This window comes from Manis pentadactyla, chromosome 9 (genome assembly GCF_030020395.1).
Source record: "Manis pentadactyla isolate mManPen7 chromosome 9, mManPen7.hap1, whole genome shotgun sequence".
Classification (NCBI taxonomy): domain Eukaryota; kingdom Metazoa; phylum Chordata; class Mammalia; order Pholidota; family Manidae; genus Manis; species Manis pentadactyla.
The window spans coordinates 121565033-121583379 of record NC_080027.1 but is presented as its reverse complement, the minus strand read 5'-3'; the positions used below and the strand labels follow the sequence as shown (position 1 = coordinate 121583379).

Sequence of the window (18347 nt, the reverse complement as noted above, 5' to 3'; positions counted from 1 at the left end):
GGGTTGCTGGGTTTGCTTGCACCAGGCCTAAGTGGGCTCAGAATTCTGGGGTCCCTGGAGCCAGCTGCTACCTGAGCACCCCTGGGCCACCGCTAGTCCACTCTGCATGAAGTCTGGGCTGACTCTGGCCCTGCAGTGGCCCTGCAGGGAAGTCCCACCGTGGGCTTTCCCTGGCAGCTGCGGCTGCTGCCGGGCCCCACGTGCTCGGTGGGGCCCAGCACCAGAGCCAGGGGATCCCTGCAAGCCAAGTGCGGATTTCTGGGGGATGATATGATCCAGGCTGAATGACCTAATGGGGAAAGCACACAGGGGACCTCCTCAAAGGCTTGCTTGTCCCTGTGCTGGGCAGAGACACCGGTGTGGCTGCCAGCCCCCACCTCAAGCCCTGCAGAGCTTCTGAGTCCATCTCAGCAGGGGGTGAGGAACTGGGCCAAGGCCGTGAGCAGAAGAATCTTGTAAGATCCTCGGGTGTCTGATGACCTCTTAACCTTCCATGTCTGCTCTCTGTAGTGATCCTAAGGTAACAACGTGAAGGGCCCGTTCAGTTCCGCAGACGTGAGCAGGTGCGCCGGGCCTCTGCCAGTGTGCACGCTACACTACGGCTGAGATGAGGAGCCCACCTCCACGGGGAAGGCATTTGAGCATCAGGCGGAGGGTGCTGGGATGGGAACACTTAGTTCCAGCGTAGTATTACGTCACCGTTGTCACAGGGTGGGGGTGCTTTGGTCAGCCTGGGAGGGTGCGGGGGAGGGCCTTGGACAGCGTTGACTCTGGGTGGGGAGTTGGCAGGTGAGCGGGGTTACCTGGCAAGGAAGGCACGGGAGGCATCCCTGGCAGTGGGAAGAGCAGCAGCCCAGGCATGGCAGGAACGGCGCGAGTCTGTGTCCCTGGAGAGCGAGTTGAAGTGAGGAGTCAGAGCTGAAGAGAGGGAGGGGCCCATCCCCAAAGGTCCCCGCAGGCCGCGCAAGGGAACTCGGGCTTTGCACCCGGAGCAAGTTTTAGATCAAGTCCAGCCGGTATTTCAGACATCTGGCTCTTTGGTGCCTGCATGAAGGGTGGGTTGAAACACCATGCCTCAGTTTCCTCACTTGTCAAATGAAGGAGTTATGGGTGGGAATAGGCCAGATAGTCCCACAACGTGCCTGAAATACAATGCCCGCTCTCTGTACACCCTCCCTACGCTCTCCTCTCTTGGCTGTGAAGCCTCGGTGCAGTGTGGGTGGAGAAACAGGAGCTCTCATCCTGGACAGGCTCAATCAGAGGCTCAGATCAATCCCAGATACCTGGGGAGAATCTGCTGGCACCCTGAATCACCGTGAGCATCGCCTTAAACAGGCAGGCTCAAGTTAAAAGGGAGCCTAACTGGAAAGATGCAGGTCGGCTCCGGAGGGCCTGGCGCGGGCGTGGTGCTGCCGGGCTGTGAGCTGTGTCTGTCCCAGAATCTATGCAGGTTTCTTCTTTATAGGCTGGGGTCCTGGTTCAAAATACAGGGCCCAGGACCCCACCCACCTTCAGATGCCAATTGGTGAGGTGTGGCCAGGAGCCTGCACTGCTGAGGAGCTTCCTGGTGACGAGTACCCAAGCTAAAATGTTGAGAACACTGAGGCAGAGCTTGCAAATGTCCTGCAGAGGCCGCCGGGCGGTGGGTGATGCACGGGACTGGGCGCCCCCCCTTACCCCCAACAGCTGAGGCCAGGGAAACCAGTCTAGAGGGCGGCGGATCTCCACAGTGGCCTGACCACCCCTACTGGACCCACCGTTTGCTTTCCGGGGGCTGCCTCCAAGGATCGCAGCAGCTGGTTGGTTGGGTTCACGTCCAAACTGCCTCAGTGACTTTGTAAAGGTGGCCGGGGAGTTCCTGGCTCCTTTTCCTTTCCTCTCACAAGGGGTCCTTAACCAGGCAGCCCCAGCGGGAGGAGGTGAGGAATGGGCCAGGATGACCTGAAGTGGCTTAGTTTCTTTTTCTTGGAAACTCAGAATTGCAGCAGCCACTTGAAGCAGTTGGACCCTCTCCCTCCACCCTTCACCAGAGAGGGAGGGAGGGAGGGAGGGAGGGAGGGAGGGATACAGAGAAAGGGAGAGACAAAGAGGATGGAGAGGAAAAGGGAGAAAGAAAGAGGAGCAGAAGAGAAAGGAGCAAGAGCAAGACCCAGACCCAGACGAGGGACAGGGGTGTGTGTGTGTGTGTGTGTGTGTGTGTCTCCACGGTGGAAGCAGGGATAGCCTGGGAGGTCATCCAGGCCACTCCGCTCACGCTGGTCTGTCCCTGCTCTAGTCCACGGCTTCCTGCCACAGCCACAGGCTCAGCACTGGCTCAGGGCTGGAATGTGAGCGGCTGTGCCTTGGAGCCTCCCCTCTGGCTGAGGGGAAAAAGTTGCTGACAAATCCGCCTGGAATATCTGAGTTTTTCCAACATGGGAAGAAGAAACACACACACACAGGCCAGTCTTATCACATGCCAGGCAGTGTGGAATGGGATGGAAAAAGTCCATAAATGAGATGCAGATACACGAGGCGCCTCTAAGCTGCTCGGAGACAACCCCTCCCCCATCCACGGTGACACCTTTCTGGAGCCCTCACACCCCTGTCACTTCCCTACACTGGTTTGCCCCTCCTCTTCCCAAGCACTGTTGAGGACCTGGATGACCCTCATGGATGCACTGCCATTTGGTGACATGAAGAAAACCCGTGGCCCTGAAGTGGGGCTGCTGCCCTACCAGCCCTCGCCCCTGACCAGCCTCTATCCCCTAGAGGTAGGAAATCCACCCGGTGACCAGCACCTTCGGAGGATGCACACAAATCTTAAATGGAATTCCCAACATCGCCCCCACTTCTGCCCAGCCCCGGCAGGCCTTTGGGTGCATTCTCTTCTCCCTAGGCCAGCCGATTTCTTCAGCGTCCCCTCCCTGGGTACGGGGATCATGGCTCGAAGGGATGTTAAGAGAGAAGCCCTGGATCAGATATAAGTTGGGAGCTGACGACTGAGTTCATGTCTTTAAACCCTCAATGAGTCCTGCTCATTAGCCCTGCATGGTGTGATGAGAAAGACCAACAAGACCCCAGTGAGGAAGACAAAGATGTAAAAAGTTAATTGTGACCCACGTTAGGATGACGTGAATATGGGAGACACAGCAGCTTGTGGGAGCCCGGAAGGAAGAGCAATGCTTAGATCTGGGTGGCTCTGTGGAGCACCTGGGATTTGGACTAGGCCTTGAGAGCTGAACAGGGTTCTGAAAGGAAAGAAAAAGGGGGGAAGATTTTGCTGAATCTTTTAACTGTACCTACAAAGTGAGATCAGAGATCTTTAAACACTGCCCTTTTACCACACCAGCTAGTCCGGGCAAAGGCAGAATCATGGCTTTGAGTCCAGTCTGTGACACCTTTTGGGGCCAGTCACACAACTTCTCTGAAACTCAGTTTTCTCATCTGTGAAACAGGAATACCAGCCTTTCAGAGTTGTCATGAAGTTGAAGTCATTCAAGCCAAAAGTGCCCACCACATAGTAGGTATTCAATGCATATTTCTTGAATAAATATGAATAACATATAGCACTTTAGAGGGACTGTCACAGACATTTTAATCCCCTGATGTTGTGTCACTGTCCCTGCTTCCCTCTGACCATGGGAAGTATCACTGACCCCCATTACACAGTTGAAAACAACAGCCACTTCCTTGGAAGGCTGAGCTCTGTACACAACCATGCAGAGAGCTATAATCCTGCCGTTAACCAGAATAAGAGCATTTGCCCTCAAATGTCTATGCTCCCATTTTCAAAGTGTGGCCTGTGAATCCCATTAACCAAATTCCCTTAGAAGATACAGGCTGATCTCAGACTGAACTGATCTCTGGAGGTGGGGTCTGGGAATGCACGTTTGGAACAAATGCAACTTCACCAGGATTGGCAAGGTCTGGGGGGTCACTGTGCCTGCTGGTCCTGCAGCCTGAACCACCCAGGCTCAGGTGGACGAAAGGCTCCTTCACTCTCTGTCCCCTTCCTATTTTGTTTTCTGTCATCGTTATGACCTGACATTATATTCCATTTAATGTTTGTATGCTCATTATCTGGCTCTCCTACTAAAACAGAAGCTGCAGGAACATGTCTGATTCACTGTTGCACCTTTCGTGGCCAGAGCAGCACCTTCTATATAGTGGCTATTAGATAATTAGTAGTTAAATGAGCAGCTGCTCTGTGCCCTGGAAGACTCTAGTGGTCATGAGTGCTGTTTGCCAAATATTCCCAGTGTTTTCCCATTCTGAGCAGACCTGCCCTTCTTGCTGCCTTTGTGCAGGATGAGCTGGCCTATGGGCTGTGCAAGCAAGTGACTGGAGCTTCTAAAGGGTGAGGCAGGATCCCCTAGGCTCTCGGTTTCCCTGTGGCATGGTGAGTGGCGATGCTGGATTGGTGGCTGCTCCGTCGGCCTGGGTTCCTGGGTTCCTGAGTAGCTTTGATGAACAGAGTCTCCCTGCTGATGGGTAAAGGGCATATTGTACGAGTGAGAAAGAAGTCTGGTAAAGGTGCTGAGATTTGGGCTTGTTTATTACTTAAGTGTATCCTAGCCCGTCCTGACTGGCCCAGTGATTCTATGTGGATAATTGTACTGTCAGAAACGCTGGGAGATCCCTAGATGCTTTGGGGATTTCAGGCAACTTCAAATGCTTCAAAGCCAAACAAAACCAAAAACTTCCCCTTCAGAAAGTCAGGTGACATTCTGTCCTTCCCTTTTCCTTCCTACTAGGAAGCTCAGCAGGGGGTTGCAGGACAGCCTTGAAACCACTCACTCAATGGAGGAACCAACACGCTCTGGGACCGCCTCCGAAGTAACCTCACGCACTGGCCACATGCTCAAGGTCACTGTCATAATCCTTCCCCTTGGTCAAAAATAAAAACAGCACACCCACTCTTCTGGGAATGAGTCACACACAGAAAGAGTCAATGGCACCGAGCCGAGAGGATCTGTTGACGTGGGGGAAAATCTCCCAGTACAAGTGTCTCAGCAGATGCTGTAGTCTGACTCCTGTAGCTTGCATGACCAAAGATAATCCAAACAATTGTTAATTTGAAACATCAGACACTATCCCAGGCATTATCCTAACCCTACAGTGACACTAGAGTTTATTTCGTACTTCTTCCCTGGGGAAGGAGGAATGGGGTGAGGGGTGTGTGTGTGTGTGTGTGTGTGTGTGTGTGTGTGTGTGTGTGTGTGTGTTGTGAGAGAGGGTGCTCTTTCAGGGAGGAAGGCACTGGGCTGGGAAAGATGGTACCAGAGAAGACAAGTCCCAGACGGGGAGCCTCCTGTTGGAGTTTCAGGGAAGGCAACTACTTCTCCTGACCTCAGTTTTTTGGTTCAGGGAGATGAACCTTAAGATAAACTTGATAAACTTTTTGGATTGGTTACATGAAGTTATGCTATCTCCATTTTTCATCTCTATTCCCATCCCAGAAGCCTGATGTAGAGCCCTGGCCCTGCCCAGTCTCTCTCTCCCTGCAGTGCTGAAAGCAGCCCCACCATTCCTCCCAATTAGACCTACGGCAAGAAAACAAAACCAGGGCATTTTTCTGCACAGCTCAGACGACTGGGAAAGAGTTTACTGCATGATTATTTCATGATGTCTCAGAGAGTTCATCTTCCCAGGGCCAGAGGAGATGCCCATCTCATGAGCCTCCCTACCCAGGAAATCCTGGCTGGGCTGCCACTTGGGGGCCTGAGGGGAGGGGGCATAGAGGACAGAGATGGTGATTGTTGGCAATTATTTCACAAATGGTATTATAAAACTGGCCTTCCAGTGATGTACTCTTTGCCAGACTCCTTCTTCTTGCCACACCAAGCTGTTACCCAGAGTTCAAGCTGGGTCCACGCCCTGGACTCCACCCAGCCCACTGCCCTCCTGGGAAGGGAGTGATCTCCTGCCAGTGAGTCTCAAATCCGGGGAGAAGGGTGGATAACAGAGGGTGGGTACAAAAAAAATTACATGCAATACAGGTTTCTGCAACAACCCCAAGTGAACCACTTGCAGAAAAAGTAGGAGAGATGGAAATAAGAGACCACAAAGGCAAATTGTTCTTTTCTTTTTAAACATTCAGCAGAAAGCATCCAGGAATAGCCCCCCATTGCGTTGTTCTCAGTCATGTCCCACTGAACTCTACCCGCCCTGTGGGAAAAAGAACAGAGAGGCCCCCATTCTCTTATCAGCACCTTAGATCCAGAGCAGTGGGGTCCTTGGAGCAGCACCATCAGCATGCCTGGGATCTTACTAAAAATGCACAATCTCAAACCCCAGCCCCAGAAAGACTGATTCAGAGACTCTGAGGGTGAGCCCGGTACTCTGTGATTTAACAAGCCCTCCATGTGACTGTGATGCCTGCCAAAGTTTGAAGGCCACTGATGTAGAGAAAGCAAGGTTCGGACAGGGGAGAGGGAAGGTGGAGGAGGGGAGCAGACGGGATGGTTCAGGGCTCACAGCCTGACCTATCAACTCCTTCTGCCTTGTAGCAGTGGGTCATTCTTCCCGTCCACCCAGAAACCACCTCCTGAGGTGGGATGCTCCAGCCTCTGGTAAGACCCAGGGATCCAGCAACACGTCCTCTGCTACAAATGCAGATGATCACCACCACGGTGAGGGAAAAGCCATGGAACAATGCAAGCTGGGAACTTCCCTAGCCACTAGACTCTTGAAATTTTAGGAATTACCTAACAAGTTCAAGGGGAAAACAAAAAGCAAAAGTGAAGATTCCCCTGGGAGACTCTAGGGGGAGACCCACCTCTGGCCTGGGAAGAAAAGGCAGAGTCTCTGAGGTCTCAAAGAACTTAGACTGTTTCCCAAGGTGACGCCTGGTGACTTCTGCTAAATCAACCAAACCAAACCCCAAGTTTTAAAGGGCAAGCAGTGACCGCTGAGTCAGTGTGGGGGACTGGAGAAGATCCCCAAAACATCTGTCTCCCGACTTCCAGACCAGTTTACAGGCTGGAGACAGCCGAGGGTCATACAGCTGGTCGTGACAGGGCACACAGGTTCAGAGACCCAGCAGTCCCATTTCCCCACCTGTGAGAGAGGATCAGGGCCGGCTACATAATGTGTGGGACCCAGTGCAAAACACGAAATGTCGGGCCCTCTGTTCCAAAATTATTAAGGCTTTCACAAGGGTGAGAGCAGAGCATTCAACTCCAGGGTTGTGGGAAGGTTATGAAGCCTTCCTGGTGCTGGTAGAAAAGGGATCTTTTGGGGTTCCCCAGGTGAGCTGTCATCCTGGATACAGAGGAAGGCTTTCGGGGGCCACGGGTGTCTGGTGCTAGAGTAGCTGTGGAAAGAGGAGGGTCTGACTTGGACGAAAAGCCCTCCCAACCCGTGGGGGGGCTGGAGCGGTCTCGCAATCAGCGCCCAGGATCACCGTAACCCTAGTCTTCCAGGAAAGGAGCGTCCTACCGGGCAGGGCTGCTGGGAGAGGGGAAAGCCACCAAGAGTGAAAGTGGCCCGCGGACAGCCTTGCCGGCCGCGTAGGCGGCTCCCTGCGGTCGGCGTGGGAAGTGTCCCTTCCGCGCGTCCCTCCGCGTCACTGGACCGCACGCCGCTGCGGAGCGCGAGCGCGAGCGGACATTCCCGACCTCGGCCGGGCTGGGCTCCCGGGTGGTGGGGGAGCGGCGGGCGGGACCCTAGCCTGTGGCCTCTCCTTAGACGCATCCCCAGCTGGTTCTTCACTGCTCCTCGCCTGGGCGTGCAGGGGTGCAGGCGGGGGGCGGGGGGCTCTGGTGTTGGGGGAGGACACGGGCGAGGGCAGGAGGCAGGGCTGAGGGCAGGCGAGCCCTGCAGGAATGCCTCTGCTGCCTTGTGCTGGAGAGGGCCTTTCCCAGCCGGAACCCTCCAGCTGCCGCAGGTACCAAGTCGGCTTCCTGAAGACGCCCCTAGGTCTACACTCGCTGCAGCGCCCCCACCGCCCGCCCAGCCGCTCGGCGGGTCCCTCGGGGCTCCTTCCTGCCTCCTCCAGTCTCCCCGCCCCCGCCCCGCCCCGCTGGCTGCGGTCCCTTTAAAAGCGCGCTCGGCTGGGGCCGCCCTTCTCTCGAGGCAGGCTCGGGAGGCGCGCCGCCGCTAGCCGGGCATGGCCATGGCGTCCCCGGCCATCGGGCAGCGCCCGTACCGGCTCCTCTTGGACCCAGAACCGCCGCTCTACCTGCAGAGCCTGAGCGGCCCGGAGCCGCCGCCCCCGCCCCCCGGCCGCTCCTCGCGCCGCTGCGCCCCCGCGCCCTGCTCCACTGCGCCCGGGGCGCACGAGGGGCGCGGCGCCCGGAGGGCTGCCCGGGGGGACCCGGAGCCCCAGCCGCGAGCCTCCCGAACCGCCCGCCCTCTCCGGCCCGGTCTGCAGCAGCGACTGCGGCGGCGCCCCGGAGCGCCCCGGCCCCGAGACGTGCGGAGCATCTTCGAGCAGCCGCAGGATCCGCGCGTCCCGACGGAGCGAGGCGAGGGGCACTGCTTCACTGAATCGGCGCTGCGGAGCGGCCGCGGCTGGTGCGATCTGTGCGGACGGGAGGTGCTGAGGCGGGCGCTGCGCTGCGCTAGTGAGTGAGAGGGCAGGGCAGGGGCGCGGGAGGACCGCAGTCCTCCGCGAGGAGCTGCGAGGGGCGGAGGGGGGCTGGGGAGGCGGAGAGGGGGCTTGGCCCCTCTCGATGTCAACCAAGGGAGGTAAGCCCTGGGGAGTCTCTGCTCCTTAGCGCCCTGCCAGGATCATGTAGGGACTGCCCACTGCCCAGGTATGGGTATGCTGGTATGGGGATTTAACAAATGCCTGGTCCCCTGACAGGTGTGCCCCTCGCCCTCCGCTGACGCGCGCGCACACACACACACACACACACACACACACACACACACACACACACACAGGGGTTGGGGGTGATCGCTGCAGCCGCAAGGTCATTCCGTGTCTCCCGTGCACCCTCTTGCTTTTGCTGTAGGTTCTTGACCGTGAGTTGTGAGGCAGGTATTGAGGTGACCATTCGACTTATTAGGGTTAATGGCAAAACGGCGCGCTTCTCCACCTGTGGTACAGGCCCATGGTACGTGCTCCCCTGTGGTACATTTCTTCAGGGCAGACCTGGTTAGGCTTGGAATGGAAACCGACTATGCAGCTGCCTAGAGCCTGAGGTGCGCCCTCCTGCCTTCCACCTCTGACCCCTCAAACCTTTGGATTCTGCCCTAATGTTTGGCTGCCCTCCGCCTCCTCCTCTTCCTAACTTACTGGGCCAGTCATCCTGCTCCAAAATTACCCAACTCCCTGCTGGGGTAGTACCCTCCTCACCAGAGCTCTCAGGACCCTCCAAGCCTCCTGAACCAGGCTCTTCTCAAAGTCTGACTACAAAACACTGGGCACCCAGGCTGTAGATTTTCGGAACAAATTTGGAGTCTCTGGGGGTGTGTGTACAGATATTTTAAATATCTGAAGCAGAGGGCATAGACAATGGATGAAGCTCTAGAAGCATCTCTGGGAACGGCTTGTGGTCTGCGTCTGTGAGCAGAGGCCCTTCCCCCACGCCAGCAGCCCCGCGCCTCCCCTGCGGCTGCAGCATCGGACAGCAGCAACCTTGCCCATCCCAGCAGCCCGCCGCCGAGGCTGTGCACCGTGCCTCACGCTGCAGCTAGCTTGGGAAAGGAGAGCTCAGACTCCGAGCCAGGGTCAAGCAAAAGGGGAAGAGTGGAGGAGGGCACAGTGAGTGCCTCTCCCTCCACCACCAGAAGTCACAGTTCAGGTGCTAATCCGAAAGGAAAGAGCAAAAGGAATGGAGGTCTGCGTTGTGGGTGGACAGCTGCTGTCACTTGGTGAGCGCCCCTGACCTGACACGTGAGTCTAGTGCAACTTGCCTGTGGATGTGTAGGCAGCGTTTGCCCTGTCAAGGGTTCTGGGGACCTTTATTTCATCCACCAAGTCTGTAGCCTCATTGGCGGGGGATTTCTTGTGCTGGACTCCAGGGAGATCCGCTTCATTGGCATTCTAGTTTGTACCAAGACATTCAGGGACTATATCAGCTGTTGAACATTTTGCACATAGTTTTATGATTTGGGAGGGGGTTAGGGATAATAGTGCATTTGTGTGTGTTTGTATGTGTAAATGCATGATCCTCCATGATTAAACAAATTTATGCTCACTTCAGGTTAGGTTTCTTTATTTCTTTTGATTAGTTTATAAATAGTTTCCAGTGCAGGGAGACCCAGGTGCATGGGCAGTTCCTCTGACTTTGTGTGGGACCTAGTGGTTGAATACCAACCAGGGATGTCTGAACACCAAAGAGGGACAGAGTTGGAATCAAGGGGCTACGGAGAGGAGTCTCTGTTTGCCATTATTAATATTTAACCAATTGTTGGGCCTGTGGCTGGATGGCAACAGTTGAGAAATATTCTGATGAGCAAACAAGGGCCGGCAGGTAGAGAGACACAGTAGGCCAAACTCACCAAGCATCTTTAACTTGAAGGTCTAATTCCCCGGCAGGGTTGGTTGGTTTTATCTTTGTTTTGGTAACAAGCGTCAGAAATATGCCATTTAAAAGGCAGTGCTGTGCTGTGATTAAGAGAGCAGACTGGGAATGGAAGATCTGGGTTTGAATCCTAACACTGCCACTTAGCCTGTGTGACCCTGGGCATCTGTGTTGGCTTCCTTGTTTTAAAAAATGGGTAATAACATTAGCTTCATCATGTTAATGTGAGAACTCAATGAATTTATGTATGTAAAGCACCTAGAAAAGTGCCTGGCAAAATGCAATCTGAGCATTTAATACAATGTGAATGTTATTATCAGCCCCTCCCATCCAACAGCTGGAACAATTTATCTGGGCTCGTGACACCTCTTAGGAGCCCCTTCCCAAGCAATGAATGGTTTCCCACCTCTGCCTGGTTGATGAGCTAAATGGGGAAGCAAGTGCGTGAGCATCCCAGGAAGCGTGCATATTAATTATTCTCTAGAAATGCCACTCTTGCCTGCTGTGGCCGAGGAGTGTCCTCACAGAATGCCGGCAGCTTACAGGTCACCAAACATTGCTGCTTTGTCTTTGTATCACTTGCCCCTTGCAAAGTGCCAGGCACAGAGCAGTCTCAGTAAGTAGTGGTTGATGAAGGTGCTGGCTTGCTTTTATTGCTAAATCTCCCTGCTCTTGGAAGCAAGCAGAAGGGCAGTGGGTATATGAGTGACGTCTGTCTGAGCAGCAGGCTGACACTGGGTGGGACTCATGTCAGCACAATGGACTTTTAATAAGGGATGTTTTTAGAAACTGTAGTCTCACTGCCTGCCTTGTTAGTGAAACTTCCTCTGGCTTAAGCTTACCCCTGCTTCCAGGTCTATAAGTGAGCTCTGGTTAATGCTGGATTTGCCAACAAGAAGGTTCAGAGATACTATTAATTTCCAGGATTACAGGACAATCCAGTGGGGGTTCAGAGAGCCAGAGAATGAAAGTGAAATTATGTGAATGCACCTGTGAGTTTTGCAGTAGGGGCAGGTGAGAACCCGGTTCAAGCCTTCCAGGAGGGAATGGCCGACAGCAACCAACCTGGGAAACTCACCAGCTGCCCTCTGGCTTTGGCCTCAGGGAATGTTCCAAGGACTGTTTCTTTGGTAGAAGGCACATAGAGCTGACTTTTTACCTTTCTTCTCATTTTGAATGGATGCGTAAGCCATCCTGGACCAGGGAAAGGTCTGGAAAATGGGGAACCTAAGTCCCAACACCACATTCAGGGAGGGATGCATAGACATACCTTGTACCATGCTGGGAAGTGTGTGTCTGCTCCTGGAGTCAGCTCCTGAGGGGGCATTGGGCAGAGTAGTGTTACATGGCTGGGGCCCTGGAGCTCAGCACCCTGGCCTCCACCTCTTGTAATGGACACAGTTATGGTGTGAGGAGGAGGCATTAGCCACGGAGCCCTCAGGGTGGGAATGGGGGACTTCATTGGTGAGTGAGGCTGGTATTGTCCACAGGCCGCTTGTCCAGCCTTCCCAGCCCTGTGTTGTCACTACGCTCATGGGCTCAACCCACCTCTCTGCACAGACTGGAGCCACCCCTGGGACAGCCACGGGATCCTGCCCAACTGTCCCCTGTCATGGGTTCTTTGTAGGAGAGCCTCCGAGTGTCCCTGTGCAGACCCAGGTACCTTGAGCCCTTGGAAGGTATTTTATCTGTCCAGTCCCCCCGACACTCCCTGCAGCACTGAAGTATGTGGCCTGAAGTATTTTTATTGATTCAGGCTCAGGTTTGGCTTTGGAGATTAGGAAAACTAAGCACTGAAGTGAACACAGGGTTGTTAAGGATCGTGGAGTGCCCCGCCTCTAATCCCTCCCCAGCGTGGCTCTAACTGGGGTCTTCCTGTCAAATGTCCTAGTGGGGTGTGTGTGTGAGTGTGTTTGGGGACAGGGAGAGGACCTGGAACGCTTTGAGGGAGGCCTTGGGAGGGCCACAAGCTGTGTCCTGTTTCCTCTCCTCCCTGCTTCCTGTCTCCTCAACAGATGAAAGTGAAAAGATTGAATGTGGGCTTAATTGCCCCCCTATTCATCAGAGCATGAAATTTCCTGATTATGGAGCGAGGGGGGCTCGAATCCCAGGTACAGTCAAAAATGATTAATGCCACTTGTCTGCCGGCCTAATTAGACTTGGTAATGAACGTGTGTGTTCGCCCGCTGCTCCTGTGGACTTACCAGGAGGAAGTGAATTGACGCGTCCTCTCAGCACTGAGGGTTAGTCGGGGATCCTCTCCTCCCCGAGTTTGTCCACGAATCAGCCTGTGGCAAGCCTGGCAGGGAGGCCCGGGGGACAGGGAGCAGGCAGCCCTCAGCCCAGCCCACGGGCGCTGCCTGGCCTGGCTGGTGACCTCAGGGACCTGGCTCTCGTGTGGGCTGTGTATATGCGTGGCAGGACCAGAGGCTCAGGGGGAGCAGCCGAGGTCACGCCAAGCCCCGCCCCACTCTGAGAATGAGCACAGGACAAATGAGCCCAAAGTGACCTCATGCCCCTGCCACACTCATCCCTGGGATAACCTCATGAGGTCAGAACACAGGGAGGCTTCTGCTGAGGACTCACACGGCAGGGAGGAGCTGCCTGCCCACTGTCCACCTGGCTAGCACAGGGTAAGGTTAGAGCCACCCAGGTGGGGCTAATGGCTGGCCTTGGGGCCTCTGGGGCCGCCAAGCCATTCCCCCTTCGGGCCATGCCCAGCACCTCTCTGTCAGAGGCAGCCCCGGAGTCCTCTCCCATGGGCTGCTCTCTGGCTCCTCACACCCACTCTTCGTTCCTCAATTTCCCCATGGAAGGAGCTGCTCATCGCTCCTGCCCTGCCCAGGGCACTATTAGGGCTGGTGAGGAGGCTGTAAATACACCTCTGGCCTCAGAGGAGCCCCTTCCTGTTCGCATTCCTAGGAAGACCAAGTGAGCATTTTGTGGGTGGGCAAAGCATGCGTGCGGGACATTCCCCGCCTCCCCCCGCCCAGGCCTCAGTCAGCAAGCAGCTTCTGGGTGTCCCCACCGCATTCGCAGGGCCGGCATTGCTGGGGGCGGGGTGCTTTCTGCCTCCCCAGACAGCCTCCTCCCCAGGGCTCCGTCCGCTCTGCCCAGGCTCGGCTGGGAAGTGCTGGTGGCAGCTGACGCTGGGAAGGCCAGCCCTGACAAGGGAGATAGTTGTGCATTTAGTCACTTTCAGTTTTTTTCCAAGAGTTTTGGCAAGCTTCAGTCCTCGTGTTCAAGGCCGGATCTCGGGCTTGGGGGGGGAGCTGAGCCCGCTTTTGGTTTTGGGGAAAGAGCGAGGAGGCCGAGGTGGTGACGTCAGGCAGGGCTGCAGCCTCCCTTTCCCAGGAGCACTGGTTGAAGTGGAATGAAATCAGTGCTGGGAGTGGTCTTGGGGAGCCCCGGCCCAAGGTCAAGACTATCTCAACTCAGACGTGATATTTGGGTGTTCTCTCAGGAACCCCACACACCACGCTGAGACATGGACACAGCCTCTGGGCCCCAAGGGCCCTCCGTGGTGTGGACTTTGGCCAAAGTGGCTGACAAGGTCATCAGGGGCCTGTTCTAGCTTGCCTGTGGTTCCTGGTGTAGAGAAAGTTTTCTTGAGAGGTGCACCCGGAGGGAAAGCTCTCGTATTTGGTTCTTTCTTTGACCTTTTTGGAAAGGCGGCAGGCAGAGCAGCCGAGGTCCTTCCCGGCATGGTGGCCATGTGCACAGCCTCTCACAGGAGAATGCCTGTCCTGGCTGAGGGGTCTGGTCACCCCCGGTTGCTGTAGCGTGTCCCAGATTTTCTTCAGGGTTTTCCTACCCACACCTACTGCCCTGGCCCCACTGGGAGCATCAGGGCAAAGAGCGCAAGCTGACATTGCGCTGACTTTGTAAGAAGGGTGGTGTTGGCAAGTCTCACCTGTTCATTCCCGTGTGCCCCTGGGTGGATGGGCAGGTGGACTGGCATGTCACTCACCTGTGACCACGGTGGGGCTGCGTCATGTTCACTTTGCAGCGGAGGGCCTGTGCGCCACCTCCTGCCCCCTCTCCCTGTTTCTTGAACAAACAGTTCCAGGGAGGGACAGATCTTACCCAGACATCTGCAATGGCGATTGGCTAGGACAGCTAGAAAATGATGAACTCGGCTTGCAGGGACCTTTAGGAAACCAGACCACAGGTTCATGGAAGGAGCGAGGCCTAAAGAAACAGTGATGCTCTTTGCAATTTTTTTTAAACTTTTTATGTTTTGTTTCTACTGGATGCTGGATCTAGGAAAGAAGTATCATTGTGTTTGCTGAAGATACAAATCTATGTTGATACAAATCGATGTTTTAGGCCTGCTAGAAGGGGAGTATTTATGTGGAACATGAAGCATTGCAGATGGTCAAGAAATTGTGGGAGCAGAGGGAACTTTGATCTCAGAGATGACCTGGCTGGAGCTAAAGCATTTTCTTGTACAGTGGCTTAGGAGGTAGGCGGGGCTAGTTGAATCAAGGCCATCTCACAGGTGAGGAAACCGCATTCAGGAATTCAAATGACTTCTCTAGGATGACCCACATCAGTAGTAGCAAAACCAGTACCAGAACCCAACAGAGCATTTTGCCTTATGAGCCAACGTAATCCAACATACAAGTTAGATGAGCTGCCTCATTCATCCGCCTCGCTTCTACCGATGAACGCTGAAATGTCCATTCAAAGAGGCACAGAGAAAGAGGAGGGTGAGCCCAGGGGCGGGTAAGCCGTGTGCAAGCCACAGCATCAGGGCCTGGACGATTGTGAGTTAGCTGCCCTTAAGCCTGCTTTCAGCATTTCGTTTCTGAATAATTTTCAGCACATGTAAATCCCAAGGTCTTTAAACTAAAGGTGAACTTCTCCTGAATCTCAAGATAAAAGGAACAAATGTGTCTCTCCTGCACACCCCACTGCATTGGTGTTAGGTGTGTATAAGGGGTGGGTGTGGAAATGCAGTAGGGGGGCTTTTCCTATTCCATGCCTCCTCCTTGCTGTGACCCAAGGTCAGAGTTCATGATGTGGGGCTAACTAGGAACCAAAGTCAAATCAACTTAAGTCTCAGAGGGGACAGTTAGGGTGAAGAAGAGTTAGATAGGCCTGGAAAATAAACTGAGATGTGCATAATGGACCTCTGGCTCTATCTCTGGGAAATAGCAAACCTGGGGAGAGCCCCCCACTCCCACCCCAACTCAGACTTCCTGTGTTTCTCCAAGTAAGATTCACATTTGGGTATCATCGCCTACTTTTCTTGCTGGCTTGGAGGAAGCTGTCTTTTTCCATCCCAGTTAAATGGATGCTAGAAGTTTTGTGGTTTCTGTTGAAACAATTCTGTCCTTTCTGCAACTAAGGAAAGTATTTAAAAAAAATTTTTTTTAAACCTTCAGAGATGCCTTACTATTTAAATGAGACAACAGACTGTAACTTGAGAGTTTTGAGAGGAAGGGTTGAACATACAGTTCCAGGGAGGGACAGATCTTACCCAGACATCTGCAATGGCGATTGGCTAGGACAGCTAGAAAATGATGAACTCGGCTTGCAGGGACCTTTAGGAAACCATCTATACTGTCTATTCCATGTATTAGATGTCTATTCCAGTGAGGACTGTTTTTAATAGCAATCTGGAGAAACCTTTATACAAATAAGGTGTTTCATGGTGAGAATGCATTGGAAGGCTCTTAACATTATTTTGGGCCTTGGCTGGATTCCCTCTTTGGCTTGGAAGTCATTCTGTCAATGCTTAGATGTTGGGGGCTGCAAAAGGTCATTGCATGCATTCCCTGCCTCTAGATAGTGCTCCTGAACCAGCCAAACAATAGAAAATCTACCCAGTTTTCAAAGGTTCTGGAGGGGAGACACTAGAGCCTCCCCAAAGCCCCATCTCCAGTTTCTGCAAGTTCTTTCCTGCCAGCCTCCCCAGTCGCTTAAGCTGTCAAAGGACAGCACTATAATGAGGAGAAAGGGGAAGTGAGGTCAGGATATCCTTGAACCCAGATGGGGCATTTAGGAGGGATTTTCCCCCAATACATGTGACTTATATTTAAAATTTCCCCCAGCACGTGTGCATGTTCTCTGCCCTGAGGGTGGGATTGGGAATGCCATCCTTGCCTGTGTTCAGCCAGCAGGAGTTCCTGGACCCTCTTGGAGGTCTCATGTGCAAGGATCAAGTCTCAGTGGGTCAAGGAAGCCTGGCTTCCAACCCTTGCTTCATGGCCCCCAGTGTCAGTTCAGGACCTGGACTCATGACCCAGAGATTGCTGGGTAAACCAGAGGACCACAGAAAAGGCCAGTGGCAGCCTAGTCCCTGAGAAAGCATGAAGGAGAAAGAACCAGTGTCCATGCCTGAGCAGGGGTGACATTTAGGGGCATTTCTTAATGGCTTAATTTCTTAAATGACTTATACACAATGTGCTTCTATGGTCGAGCCTACAGACAAGTTTTGTTGTTACTGCTCCAAATACTGAGGCCTCCGATAGCGAGGGGTGACCTAAAGTGGGGACCTCCTGGCCAGGTTTCCCGCAAAGCAGATGATGGGGGGGCCTGTCTGGAGGATCAGAGTACAGCTTAGATTTGCTCTACCAACATCTTCTTCTCTAAGTGGGCCCGAGGACATGGCCCTTGGGATGGGATGTCATTCAGCGTTCTCTGTGACCTGGGGACAAGCCACAGCACAAAGACGTGGAGTCGGTTGGCTGTTGCACGAGGAGTAACCACGCTCATGCCTGCTCTCATGAGCACAGCTCCTGGACCTAACGCTAGGTGACTGGAGCACAGATGTGGACATATGCACCTTCACCACTGCACACGCCCTCATCCTCTGGGTACATTCCCTCTGGTTAAAGAACAAGTGTCCTTCCTTAGTCTGAAACTCGCCCCTATTTCTGGTTGACAGATGAATTCTGGACTCTCAGGGCAGCCTGGGAGCAGGCACCCTTTCCAGTGGCTTTCCTGGAAGACTTTGTTGCCTGTCTGGAGCCACTTGCCCACCCTGGTCTGGGTGGCAGGGCCTCTGGGAACTTCTCCACTGGGACTTAGTTGCTCCCAGGGGGTCAGAGTTGAGGGGATGCCCTGTGAGCACTGTTTAAGGGCAAGAGAATGTTTCTGCCTTTTTAATGAAAGACTCTTCTTCTTTTCTCTTTCTTCTCTCTTTTGCCTGTCACCTCTTCTCTGCTCAGGTATCTGCTCTCAGATGCTCTGGCCCTCTTACTGCAATACTGCCTCCTTATGGGCTGCTCTTCCCCAGCTGGGGCTTAGCACAGGAGGATGTGAATTAGCCAGGGGCCCTTCAGGAGCCCTTACAGCTGGTGAAGCATTGTTAATCTGTCATCCCCAGTGACATGCATTACCGCGCCCCTGGGCTGGTGTGCGGCGTGAGGTGACCAACCACTTCTGCTGTCTGGTGGAACTTTGGAGACATTGATTTTCAGACTCACAGGCACTGCTGAGAAATGAGGCTCACGGCAGGCTCTTTCCTGCAGCCTCTTTGGTGGGGGAGTTTTTATCTTATCAAGCTAAAAGCCCCAGGAATAGAAAGTTTTCCGCTGGGGGAGGTGGAGGGGAGAGGACCTTGCTGGAAAGAAAAAGGCATCCGTCAGGCTGCGCTGGGGCCGGGCGGAGGTCCTGGGTGCCTGGACTTCCTTTGGAAGGGCAGCGAAGCTGCGCAGCTTTGAGCAAAGCCCCAGGCACACGAGGCCCAGAGTCCTCCCCAGGGAGGGTGATGCCCCCGCTGGTCACTCCAATCCTGACGCCAGGCTAGAGAGCGGCTATTGGTCTCTGCACGGGATGACTGAGGGCCGGGATGAGGAGGCGGCAGCTGCCTGCTTCGGAACGGTCACTGCCCTGCTCCAGCGGCTCTTTAGCAGGCTCCCCAAGGGCCACTCAGGATCA

The 18347-nt window shown here is 54.3% G+C and overlaps 1 protein-coding gene and 1 long non-coding RNA gene across 4 annotated transcripts in view; both read left to right on the top strand.

Annotated features, from left to right (window-relative positions):
• The first annotated feature begins 51 nt into the window (after positions 1-51).
• LOC130684748 (uncharacterized) lies at positions 52-5041 on the top strand. Of its 3 annotated transcripts, none has more exons than XR_008999085.1 (4): positions 52-520; positions 2626-2753; positions 3438-4381; positions 4737-5041. It is a non-coding gene; the product is annotated as an uncharacterized LOC130684748 (long non-coding RNA). The 3 variants fall into 3 exon arrangements; XR_008999087.1 differs by lacking the exon at positions 52-520 and having other exon boundaries at positions 2242-2753; positions 3438-3502; positions 4290-4381; XR_008999086.1 differs by lacking the exon at positions 52-520 and having other exon boundaries at positions 2242-2753.
• A 2998-nt stretch (positions 5042-8039) lies between these two features.
• The window catches only part of RASSF5 (Ras association domain family member 5), a 63402-nt gene continuing 53094 nt past the window's right edge, over positions 8040-18347 (top strand). Inside the window, exon 1 of the mRNA XM_036909796.2 lies at positions 8040-8549. Within this exon, the coding sequence (XP_036765691.1) occupies positions 8093-8549 (457 nt within the window). The 5' untranslated portion in view covers positions 8040-8092. The remainder of the gene's footprint in view (positions 8550-18347) is intronic.